General features: G+C 62.9%; 1 protein-coding gene across 2 annotated transcripts in view; it reads left to right on the top strand.

Moving 5' to 3' along the window:
* The window catches only part of FAM53B (family with sequence similarity 53 member B), a 119799-nt gene extending 110839 nt beyond the window's left edge, over positions 1–8960 (top strand). For both annotated transcript variants that reach the window (XM_027597228.2, XM_027597226.2), the window contains one exon: positions 4713–8960. In XM_027597228.2, coding sequence (XP_027453029.1) covers positions 4713–5081 — 369 coding nt within the window. In that variant the 3' untranslated portion in view covers positions 5082–8960. The remainder of the gene's footprint in view (positions 1–4712) is intronic.
* The last annotated feature ends 3689 nt before the right edge of the window (positions 8961–12649 follow it).

Below are 12649 nucleotides of genomic sequence, written 5' to 3'. Positions count from 1 at the left end.
AGAGATTTGTAAAGTTGGGTTGAAAAGAGGGGGGACAGCCTTCAATGGAGGAAAAGCCAAGTGTGCTTGTCTAGAAGACCAGCGGCCGAAGCCAGAGTGGAGGGCTCTGCCACAGCTCTTGTCTGGGAAGGGGTGTGCCTTGGGGGTGGGGGAGCATGTCTTGTCTCAGTTTGATGCTAAGGGCAGCTCTGTGGGGGCACCACGCTCAGGATGCAGAACGTCCAAGGAGAGGGGTCCCAGGAACCACTGCTCCCCAGCAAACAGCAGGTGGCTGGCTCCTGGCTGCCGGGCTCCTGCGGGACTCAGCAGTCCACCTCTGGCCAGGACCTGCATTGCTGTTCTGGAAAATCAGCAGTGGAGGAGTCAGACGTGGGCCCAGTTCCTCCAACTCCAGAAGCTCCCTCCTGAGCTGCTCCACCACGCGTGCTAGGTTCAGGGCATGGGGGGGGCGGTGGGTGTCCAGGGAGACGGGAATGAGGAGAACAGCCTGCCCCCTTTAGGGTAGGACAGTCGGGAGAAAGGGGACCCTTGTCCTTGTCTGTGGGCTGCCCCCACCCCTTCCTCCAGGGGGACTCTGGCATCCCCAAACTCTTCTCGGGGGAAGTCTGTTGTTTCCCCACCCCCAGCCTTATGCTCTGGGTCTTTATTGATTAAGCCTGTGGTGCAATTCAGCTAGTAGATGATTCTGGATTCCCTCCCTTGTGCTCCTCCAGGCTAACATCAGAGCAGTAACACTAGAGGAGGGCAGGAGCTTGCGGGCCCAAGCTGGCACGTGCAGCAAGATGAGGCTGAGCGTCTGTTGAGTTAACTTGTGTTTCCAGGGGAGAGGGGTGTTGTTTTAGCTTGCAGCTCCAGGCACAGGTGCCTCCATCTGGAGGGACTGTGACCTTCCTGGACCCTTCACAGTGTGGGTGGGGGAGACTGGGCATAGAGAAGGGAGCTGGGCCTGGCTCTTGAGGTGCTGTCGCTGCCCAGGGTCGGGTCTGATGAGCCTCCATCCTCAAGGAGGACCACACAGACTTCCACTGGGGGTGCACTGCAGAAGGTGAGGACCTTTGTCCCCAGAGCTGGGCCAAGGGGCTCCCACCCAGGAGGATGTAGGAATGTGGAAGGGGGGCTCGATGCTCCTGAGTGGGAAACCCTGGGGGTACGGTTGGGGTGGGCTGGAATGTGCTGGCTAGAGCTGAGGTCTGGCGGGTCTGATGGGAACATCTTGACATTTAGGGGCTCCTTTTGGAAGTCACCCCAGACTCTAGGACTGGGGTGCTGAACAATGTTTTCAACCACTAGCCTGAGGCCACAACGATGGCTCCTTCTGATCTTGGTTACCTGAGTGGGCCTGTGCCCAAGTGGGTGGCCCTTCCCTGGGCCAGGGCTGGGCCTCAGGAGAGCAGAGTTTGGGGGGGGGGGGGGGGGACTGTTTGTCCTGGAGCAACCATTTCACAATGGAATGATGTGTTCATGTGGTGCTTTGAACTCGTTAGCAGCTTTCCCCAGACATTTTTGAGGGCACGCAGGCCTCCGGGCCTTCAGCAGGCCCGAGCAGCGTTCTGCGGGAGCCGGGCTTCTGGGGAAGCTGAGCTGCCAGGAGAGGCTAGGCAGGACCCTGTCCCCAGGGCATGGTGGGCACCGGGTAGCTCTAGGCCCTGGGTGTCGGCGCGGGGTAGGCTCACCCGGGGATGGAGTCTGAGCGGGACACACACTGCCCCATTGTGTCGGTCACATTCCTCCCTGGCAGGTGGGGCTTGCCACCAGCTGGAGCACTCAGCGGGCTGGTCTTGGTTTTGCCTCTGGCTGAAACGGCTGAGTTTTGAGTCAACAGTTTTCAAGGTGACATTGGCTTTGCAGTCAAGGAACAGGTGCCTTTGAGGACTTCTGGGGGGTGGGGTTCAGTGACAGCCTGGGGTATGCTTGTGACAACATTCACCAACCAGACCTGGCAGCTTCTTGTCCTGCTGCAAAGCAAGAAGGACCCAGTTATTCCAGACACTTGCACCTGGGACCACCCCATATTTGGCAGGTGGGCTGAGGTCCATAGCTTAGAAGGTCATGTCTGGAGCTTTGGTACTCGTTGGTGGCAGAGTCCAGGTCTGGGATAGCCCGTCTGACCTCAGCTCTCTCCAGGGAATACTTCAGGCAAAAGCAGGAAGGTCCCAGCAAACTGGGGTCCCCAGCGCCCTGCTGCCGGTGTGGCTAATGTTTAACATGATTGGTGCCCAGACAAAGACTGTCACATTTGCCATAAAGTCAAACACAGAGCCCTCCACCCCCACCCACCTGCACCTTTAACCGCCGAGGTCGGTCTGTGGGTGAGGCTGTCTGAGCAGCCGGGGAAGGGGAACGCAGGCTCGGGAGCATTTCCTCCTCAGCTTTATGCCGGCGCTTCCCACTGTGGCCGCATTAGAGCTCGCGGCCGGGGGGGGGGGGGGGTCCCACACCCGGGGGTGGACAGACGTGGCTGATCCCCAGGGGCATTCCCTGGGACCCCTTCGCAGCACATCCGGCTTACGTTGGACGTTGTTATTTTATAACAGGACTCACGTCGCCACTCACGGCCGACCACAGCTCCTCTAGGTCGAAGAGGCTGACTGGTCGGCCGCGTGGGGGCGCTGGATCGGGCTCCCCGGGCGCCGGGGCTCCACGACACTTCCTGCCCAGGGCAACCGGGGACACAGGCTGAGGTGGAGTGTTGACGACCCTGTCCGGGCAAGGCCACCCACCCACCTTCTCGCATCCTGGCTCCGGTCGAGGCAGGATAAGAGAGTGGCTGGGAGGCAGAAGGGGCCCCAGAGACACTCCCATCGGGGGCGTCTGGGGCCTCCACCTGCCAAGAGTCAGGTCGTGTTCTGATCTGGGAGCCGCCTCCAGCCCTGCACTGTGGTGGGGAAGGGCATGTGCGCTGTGCGGACCGAGGCCTCGCTGAACCCCACGGTGGCCCCGGACCGGGGGACTGGAGGGCCACCAGGCTGCCGGTGCCGTGATCTGGGCTTCTGCCAGGCCTGGGCCAGCCTCGCAGTTCTCATCGGTGGCCCGGCCCTTCTCTCTTCGATCCTAGCGCTCTCTCCCAGAGCCGGCCAGCCCCCTAGCCTTCACCTTTCTCAGTTAATCAAAAGATTCCAAGAAAAGCAAACCCATGAGACCAGTTTGCTCTGGAGCGTTCAGGAACAATGAGCGTGCCCACGGCAGGCATAGCCACCTTCGTCCAGAGAAAGCGGCTTTTCTCCGTTTGCTGAGCCCATTTGCCATGACAGCTGGTGGTCATCTTTACTTCAGAGTGACCTGCAAAAGGACCAGGGCCCTCGGGACGGCCTGTGACCTCGGCGCTCCGGGTCCCCGCCCCGCTCCCCCGTGCATGCTCTCTGTGCTTGCTGTGGGGAAGCAGCTGGAGCCCAGAGGCCTCTCTTTTGTCCTCCAGCACATCTCTCCCCTCGAGTCCACTTTGAAAGGAGACGGCATTGCTGCTGGTCCTGTGGGAGGCGGGGTCCCCAGGGCAAGGCTGTGGGCACCGCTAGCCGTCACAACCCTCTGTCCTGATTTTTGCTCTGTTGTGAGAGCAGGCGTTTTACCTAACCCATTTGTGCACAGTGCTGGGCCTGCTCCCTCTCGAGAACAAGTGTTCCCAAGCACCCTTGGGTCCTGTTTGAGCTACGCCTGCCACTCAGGGAGGCCCCAGGCTGCCTCCTTCCCCAGGCTGGCCCCACACAGAGACAGCACTTGGTGGGCAGCCACCATTTCCCACTGGGCCCTCAAAGAGCCCTACAGAAAGGTGTAGGGACCATTGTTTGCCTCGTAACAGATGAGGCAGCCGAGACCAGGGTGACTGAGGGGTCTGCTTGAGGCCCCCAGCTAGTGAGCCCAGCCTCCCACCTGCAGAGCTGCGACATCCACCACCGAGAGCGCCTGTTGAGGGCACAGGGGCCTGACCCTCACTAGAGGATCGGTGTCTCCAGGCGTGGGGCTCAGGCTCACACGGGAACCAGCTCTCTGGATGGCAGGGGTGTCAGGGCTACCCTCCTGGCCCCATCCCCCACTCCTGGTCACGGTGAGGGGGTCGGTGGGCATTAGACCCCCTGTGCAGCTCTGCAGCCTGATGAGGTTTCCCTTCGGTCTGGAAATTCACTCCGGCAGTGTTCTTTCTAAGGCCACAGAGGCTTCGCCTCGCCTCCCCTTGTCTGAAAAGACATGTTTTATGGAACTGTTATCCTGGGGGATTTGGATTACTTGTGCTTCATTTCAGCTCAACAATATGACATGGAGTCATTTTGCTGATTTTTTGCATGCATCCTAAAGTGTTTTCTGAAGATAGAAATTCTAGAAGCGAAATTGCCCGCTGAAGGGAGGTGGTGCATTTCTGTCAGCCCACCCCTTAGAAGGGTGGTCTGCGCAGGGTTCGGAGCCTGGCCTTCCTGCCGCAGCTTCCCTTCGACTGGGCGGCGTCAAGCTCGGGCTCTTTCCTAATTTGTGGGTCACTGGGTTTTGTGTCTGTTAACCCAGCGTTCGTTGACTGGGGCAGATTTCTTCCTGCCGACCTGCGCATGGCCCCTCTTCTTGTCCAGGTGATGGAGGAGGCCGGGCTCTGGTGGACTGCCACTGCCCAGCGGACCCATCGCCGCCTAGCCCCAGGGGCTGCAGCCAGCTGTCTGTGGCGTGCGGCCCCTGGGTTCGGGACGGGCATGGGACCCTCGGTGACCGGTGTGTCTGTCTCCCCACAGAACTGCCAGACCTTCAGCAGCCTCAGCTGCCTGAGCGCGGGGATGGAGGACTGTGGCCCGCGCAGCCCCTTCGCCCTCCATGTCAGCAGCACCAGGTCCTGGACCGCCTTGCTCTCGGCCTCGGCCTCCAGCCTGGGGGGCAGGACCCCCGCCGGGACCCCGGTCCCCGAGCCTCTGCCCCCGGCTTTCGACGACCAGCTGGCCTGCAAGGAGGAGCAGTGCTGTGAGGAGTCAGGCGGCTGCGCCCTGGCCGAGGGCTGTGCCAGGAGTTGGGGGCCGGCCTCAGCCTGGCGGGACCGCGGGGCAGCCGGCAACAGCCCCTGCTCCCTGGACGGCGAGTTGGACATCGAGCAGATAGAGAACAACTGAGGGGCGGCGGGGAGCCCCCGTCCCGGGCCTGACTTGCGCTCCCCGGGGGCCGCGGGTGCCGGGGAGCGAGCGCAGTGGCCCCCGGAGAGCCTGGCCCGCCTGCCTGCCCACCCCTCCCCAGCACGGCGGCCACGGCCGTCGCACCCCCGGAGCCCGACAGCAGCTGGGCTGGTCTGGGCCCCTTCCCCCTGTTCCTGGCCGGCCGCCCCCTCCGCTGGGTGCCTCACTGGGTGGGGTCCCACAGGGCCTGCTGCCCGGCACGTGACTGCCGGCGGGGCTGCTGGGGGCGGGCTTGTGCTCAGGTCCACCCGGCCTCCTGCTCAGGTTCATTTCGGGGGGTCGGCCCCACAGCTTCTTTCACTCCGTTGTTTTCCGTGCCTTCTCTCCCAGGTCTCCCTGCTTCAGGCTTGGGAAGGTTCGGGAGATGCTTTCCTCTGTAGTAACATCAGAACCATTTGGCCTTAATTCCAAGTGCAGGAGACAGAGGCCCTGGGGTGCCAGGGGGGCTCGCCATGTCGGAACTCTGGGGGCCTGGGGAACAGCTTGGGCTGCTCGTTAGAGGCGTCTGCGTTGGGTAGATGTGGGTGGATCTGTTGGCCAAAAAGACAGAACTACTTGCCGCTCGGGAAGGGTTGGCACATGGTGGCCATTCTCTGTGGCGAACCTGTCACTGAGTGATTAGCTTGATTCCGGTGAGTGGGGAGAGGTCACCAGTAACAGGCAACCTCTTGAAAATGCCCTCAGGAGGCAGGAGCTGCGAGCAGGTGCATGCACCCGGGCCCTGTGCACATTTCAGGGGTGGAGGAGGTCTGTTGGCTGCTCTGGGGGGCCTGCAAGGCCCCTGCAGTATTCTAAGCACATTCGCGCTAGTCGGTGGGACTGTGGGCTTTAATCTGGGTGCACCGTCCACCTCCAGACGAGCACCCCTGCTGGTCAGCCGGGGGAGCAGAGTGCCTACCGCTGCGTCCCCAGCTCCTTGCACCCCTGCGGACTCCCCGGCCCCCCCCCTCCCCGCCCACCCCCTGACCCCCTGAGGTTTTGCTCTCAGGAAGCCCGACTGGCAGACACCCCACACGGGCTCTGCTCTCTTGGAGTCTGGCTTGTAGGAAACTTGGCATCTTCGGCAGACAGTAGCAATTGGGTCCTTTCCCCATGTGGCTAAAAATAACTGGTGTATTCTCTTGAGTTTGCTGACACGTAACAAAGGCACGTTCATAGTCTCTTTGCTTTTGCTCATTTTTTGTGGACAGCGAATGCCTCACTTTCACAGCGTGAGTACGAATGGTTCTCACCCTCTTTCCCCAAAGGAAGGACCCTGTTTGGGAAACTCTACTTACACCTTCACTGTTTTACTCGATCAAAAGCGTGGTGCTCAAGTTCTGATTTATATGGTGGTGTTTCTTAAAAATCAACCATCAGATGCTTGTAGAGAAAATCTCAACTCCATGGCCCTCCCAGATTGTTCAGAGCCTCAGGTCAGATAGCATCGTGGTTGTGTGGGCACATGGCAGGTCCTGGGGCCTGAACCAGTTACCCTTCCGTGGCTCCCACGAAAGGCATGTCCCCTCAGGGCCCTGGAGAGACAAAGCAGGGAGCTGGTGGCTCTGGGTAGACCTGCCATCTTGTCTGATCCCCACAGCATGGGTCAGGGAGGACATGTTTTCTTAGAACAGACCCGGAAGAGGGTGGGGTCGTTGTTGAGTGACGTCTGGCAGCATTATGAATTTGGAGCACACGCCGGTGCCTTGTGTCTTCAGAAAGCCTGGGGTGCGCAGTCCCGGCACCCAGCCCACACCAAGAGTGGCCACAGTGGCCTCTAAAGCAGTCCTTCCTGTGGAAGGAGAGGCGGGGCCCCATCTCCTGGTCCAGGCTACAGGGAGGGACCGAGAGCTGAACCAGAGGGGCCTAAGCGGTGACCCCCAGCAGCCTTTCCTCAGCGTCACCTGGGGAGGCACACGGTAGTGGGTGTGTGTCCCAGGGCTCTGGGGCAGGTGACCTGCCTTCAGACCCTGCCCAGCAACCTACCCCCTTCTCAGGCCTGGTGGCAGGGAAGGCCAAGCCTTCCCGCCTCCTCCCAAGCTGGTCCCATCGACCCACAAACCCAGTCCCAGGGCACTTTCGGGCAGAAGGTACCCCGGCCCAGGGCAGAGTTTGGCCCTCCAGCGTCCTCAGGCCCCTCTTTGCTGTCCTCACTCCCACCGAAGCTCCTAGCCCAAGCCCCCAGCAGCAGCTGTGGGGGGAGAGGATGGCCATTGTCCCTTCTGCTCAGAGAGAGAAAGGCCCTTCAGTCGTTTCATGTTCACCTTTGAGTGGAGAGCGCCGACCCCATGTGGCAGGTGCCACCCCGCCGTCCGGGGAGGCATGTCCATGCTCCGCCCTGCTGACACCAGGACTTCTGGTCTGGAGGCTCTTGGAGGGAGGCTCACCTAGGGGCTCCCTCTGACTGCGCATGGCTGTCCCCGTGCGGCCGTGGGCAGGCCGGCAGGCTCACCGTGCAGGAGCCCCACCGTCGTCCAGGCCCTGCCTCTCCTAGGGGATGCCCGGGAGCTCCTCCCTCTGAAGGGAGACCCAGGACATTCCGAGCCAGGAGGGAGGGCTGCACCAAGCCGCCTGCCTGCCTGCGACCCTGAAGGACCAACGCAGGGTCGTGGCTCCAGGAGAGCGGGGTGGGGAGGAGAGTCCCTGTCGCTTGCATCCCTACCTACTCCAGAAGGAGCATTTTCTATGGCCGCAGGACTGACAGGAGCCGCTGTCTGCCCGCAGGGGCCGGGTGGGGCCGGGTCAGGGCCGTAGCCTCACCGTTTACCACAAACCCTCTTGCCTTATTCGCGGTGGAGGCCGGGCCGGAGTAGGGCCCGCGGGCAGACAACATCCAGGCCACGGGGGCGCTTGTGCCGATCATCCATGGATTTTCATTCTCGGAAAGCCTTACTCGTCATCAAAATGTTTGTAGCAGGAAAGTTTTGTGAATTTGTACGCGCAAAGAAAATTTAAATAAAGGAAAGGTCCACACTGAAAAGGAAACAAACCCAAATGTTCAAATGGGTCTCCTAGTGCAGGGGTGGTGTGCGATCTCCCTGCTCTGGCTGAGGCGGCCCCCCCGGCGGGGGGGGGGGGGGCGGCGTTCGGGGCACCGCCGCTCTGAGCGAGCTTCCGTGGTATTTCAAACCCAGCCCTGGACGCTCTGCGGAGGGCCCGGCCTGAGCCTCCGTGTCTGCCCGTGAGGTTAGAGTCACGTGCCCTCTGTGGCCTTGGGGCCGTTCCCTGAACGATGACCGCTTTGGGCCTGGGCCCTGGGCGTGAGCAGTGCCCCAGGGCCCAGGACCCAGGGCTCAGCTGGCCACACCGTGGCTGGCGTGGCCCAGCCCCTCTGCCCCCCACCCCCACCCCCCCGTACAGGTAGTGACGCCGCATCTTGCCACATCCGCACAGTTGGTCAGACCCTTCCCATTGGCTCCAGTCAGAGAAAACGTTGCCTCATCCTTAAAGAGAAAAGAAGAGATCATGAAAACCCCCCACCCCAGACCACAGCAGAGATAGGTAGCCTAGGTAGGATAGTCTGATCTTCTAGCATAGTCTCTTTGGCAAATAAGTTGTGTTTTCAGTGCGTGGAGGAGATGTCCCGGGCTCGGGGACAGCACGTGGGCTGACATGGGGGCTGTCGCGGGCTGTCCTGACCCGCACGCCGTCGGTGCCGTGGAGCTGCAGGAAGTGAGGCGGCCCGAGCGAGTCGCGTCGGGCCTGCGCCGCCCCCTCCGCCCGCGGCTGCCTGGCCTCCCGCGCGGGCCACGACTGTCTTGCACTAGAGCCGCTCTAGTCTCTCAGGAATTTGCTTGTTACTCTTACTGGTGTAAATAAAGCTTCCTGGTTCAGTACCCAGCCTTTGGGAGCCTGCTGTGTGGTTTGTTGGCTGTGGTGGGTTGGCGGCTCCCCCCGCTTCGTCCGTGGGAGCAGTAGCTCTGGGTTGGCGGGGGGGCCCTTCTGTCCCCTCCGAGCCTCGGGGCCGGGTCTGTAAGATGGGGCGAGCGGACATCTCAGAGCTGTCCCGGGGCTCGGAGGGGGAGGTGGAGCGAGCCACTGTGAGCAGGAGGGCTGGCCATGGCCGCAGCCGTGGTCCACGAGGGAGCCCTTCTAGAGCACGGTCCGAGCAGCCCGGCCCCCAGAGCGATGCGTGTGCGCACACGGTTGCGTGTTTGGAGGTGGAGGGGCCCAGCCCCTGCCTCCAGCCGGGAGCCAGGGTCCCCCCCCCACCCCCCCACCCCCCGGCCGGCAGAGCGGAGCCGCCCACTAGGTGGGACTTCCGAGTCGGGCGTGGTAGAGGAGTCCGCCTTCCGCGGAGCTGGCGCGTCACCAGCGGGGCCTCCGCAGTGCTGTGTGCCCCACGTCGTGCTGTTGCTGCAGGTCACGCCGCTGTGGAAGGCCTGGCCCGGCGCCCTGCAGCCCACCTCCCTACCGGCAAGGCACGGAGGACGTGCCGGCGGGGCCTCCGTTCCCCACTAGGGCAGCGTGGCTCCCACTTGCACTGCTCCCGCCCAGGGTCGGGGGTGCCCGTGCTTCCAGCCGGACCCACAGTGGGCTCCGGGGCACACGGCCCCTGGGCCTGGCCCTGCAGATCACCGCCGCCTGGCTGACCAAGCTCCGGAGAGTCAGGACATTTGCAGCCTTGAGGACAGGCTTGAGAGGCTTGTTTAAATTTCTAGCCCAGCGTTTGCTCACAAAATCGGACCACAGAGATTTCGCCTCGAACATCCACTAGGTCCTGAGGATGCCCCTCTGGGCATGAGGCACCAAAGCACTGCGTTTGGACACTTCCTGTGGGTTGGGTTTCTTTCCAGCAGCCCTCGTTCCAGGATGGTGCAGAACACCGAACTCACGACCCAGGTGACGCAAGGCTGCTGTGGCTGAATCCTGGGGGGGTGGGGAATCCCTCAGCCCCTCCCTAGGCATCCTTGCACGGCCAAGGCCCAGGGCCCCGGGGGCTCTGCCTCCTGTTCCCCGGGGAAGGCGGCCCTAGACAGACGTCCAGCCCCCCTCAGCGGCGGTCCCCGGCTGGGGCCCCAGCCTCCAGCTCGGCCTGGGCCCAGCCATGGCCACCCCGCTCCCCACCCTGTGCTTTCCCCAGTGGCAGGGGAAGGACACTGCCCCCCCGAGCTGCTGTGCCTACAGATTTGCTCGAAAGCAGGACTCTGCCCTGGGCACCGGCGCCGGGCCCGCGGGGCGGCATGCGGCCCTCAGCCCTCTTGACAGGTCTGGCCGCGGGTCTGCGGACCCTGGTGCTGGGCTGGCCCACGCCTGCACCCGATGGTAGGTAGCGTGCTGACCGAGCAGCTTCTGCAGGCGTGGGCAGGTTGGAACACCTGCGGGGCTTACATGAGCGTCAGTGCCCCAAACCCCCAGCACCACAGCGGACGATCCAGAGAGTGTTAAAAACATTTCTCCTGGAAAGAAGGCCGAAAGGAAAGGCCCCTCAACAGTAACAGAGGCCAGACTCTGAGTGACTTTTGGTTTCTTTTTATACCAATATATTTATCATCTAAATGGGAAACTTCTGAGAGAGAGAGAGGGACAGGCCCTCGGGATTATCACGCCGAGGTGGGAGGTGGCGCCACCAGCCCCCAGGAGGCAGGCATGTGTGTCCCGCCGTGCGTCCCCACCTCTGTGCCCCTTTCCACCCAGGAGGGGCAGAGTTGGCCCCGCAGGAAGGCCCAGGCCTTTGGAGGGGCCTTATTCCCCGCCCCGACCTGGAGGAGGAGAGTAGCACTGAAGTCGCCCGGGCCCCGTGACGGGCGTGCGTGCCTGGTGTTGAGGCTCCGACTCCAGGCCTGGCTCCCAGCCTCTGGTCACGTTCATCTGTCCTCCCGGTGCCACGCTGCCTCCTTCCTCTCGGGGGAGTTTGGGTGGGGCTGCCATTACCCTGCCTCAGGGTCGCCTGGGAATTCCTTGGGATCCGGATCCAGCCAGCCCTGGAGTTGGCAATGAGGTGAGACATAAACTCTCTTGCTGCATGATTAACCCAGGTGGAATCGGGTTTTCACCGGTGGCATATGCAGCCCCGGGCCGATACCGTGTGGATGCTTGCATTGGAAGGTCTGGGGGCGGTAGGTGAAGCCCTTGAAGACCCTGCAAGACTGTCCTCCCCTCTGCACCCCATCCGCCCCTCCCCGTCCCAGACGTGGCTGGGCTGGTGGCCACCAGAGCCTGGGATGTCCTGCTGGGCAGCGTCGCCGGGCTCGGGCCCCTCCCTCAGTCCAGGGCTCTGCCGGAAGGGCCCACAGAGCCAACCTGGCCTGTTCCCTGGGCTCGGAGGGTCCATTTCTTAGCGGCAGACCTGGTACGTCTCCTGACCGCAGACAGGTAATTAGGCCCCTGGCGGCCCTGAACTCCAGCCCCACCCACAGCCAACGGCTCCGTCAGTCCGTGGCTTGAGAACTGCTCCCACCTGGGGAAGGAGGGTCGGCTGCAGGTGGACCGCGGGCGGCTGGAAGGACCCTGGAGGGGAGGGAGGCCCCCCTTCTCCCTTCCAGGCAGAGGGAGAGTGGCGGCAGCACAGGTCGTCAGACCCAGCCAGGTGGCAGGACATCCTGGCATGGCCTGGTCCCCCGCAGGGCTCTGTGCGTGCCTGTTCAGGAAAGGAGGCCCCCCCTTTTACAGTCAAGGCAGCCGAAGCTTGTAGAGGGTGCCCCCCGTGCTAGGGCTGAATGGACCTCAGTCCCCAAGAACATTTCATCTCCGGGGGGGAGCACCAGGGTGCAGGCTCACCAAGAAAGCCACGGCCGCCGGGCCACCACAGGCCACCGCCCCGGAAGGACTGTAGGAGGGACCAGAAAGGACGTGGGATATGGGGTCAGACCGTGGTCGGAGTCTCAGCTCTGCCCTTAACCAGCTGTCAGCCCGCGGGCAGGTCCTCTGTCCACACCTCCACTTCCTTGTCTGTAAAACGGGTAGAGTGCGGACGTCCACTCTGCTGAACCCACGGCCCTGGGGGGGGCGGCACGTTTTCCGGCCGGACCCAGCAGACGGCTGCGCCGCCCCCCACCCCAGAGCTGTCCCTCGGACACCTGTCCCCCTCCTGCGAGGCAGCTGGTCCGTGGACAGACAACAGGAGCCTGCTGCCTCAGGGGATGGCGCTGCCCTGGCCGCAAGCTCCAGCCGGGACAGCCAGCGAGGGCAGCCCGTGAAAGAGAAAGAGGGAAACCAAGGACCCGCGAGACAACCTGACCGGAACGTGGCAAGCCCGTCTCCTTGACGCTGCCCTCCAAGCCCTGGCGAGCTGCGCCCACCGCGGCCCGCCGATCTGCTAACAAGCTGTAACGAGGGGGCTCCAAGGAGCAGGCGATTTGCCTGTGTCGCAGCCAACAGGCCACACGCCCTCCTCCCCCGCCCGCCACGGACACCAGCCCTGCCGGTGGCCTCTCCTCCTGATGAAAAGACTTGGCCACTGGTTCCTCTTAATCCTGATTTAATGGTGGCCGGCCCGCCTGGGGACAGCACAGCCCCCGCGGGCCCGGGGCTCCGGTGCCAGGGCAACTCGGGCGGGACTCAGGGTCCAGCCTTTTATCCCCTGCCTT

Source organism: Zalophus californianus, chromosome 15 (genome assembly GCF_009762305.2).
Source record: "Zalophus californianus isolate mZalCal1 chromosome 15, mZalCal1.pri.v2, whole genome shotgun sequence".
NCBI classification, from domain to species: Eukaryota; Metazoa; Chordata; class Mammalia; order Carnivora; family Otariidae; genus Zalophus; species Zalophus californianus.
This window is presented reverse-complemented; position numbering and strand designations above follow the sequence as displayed.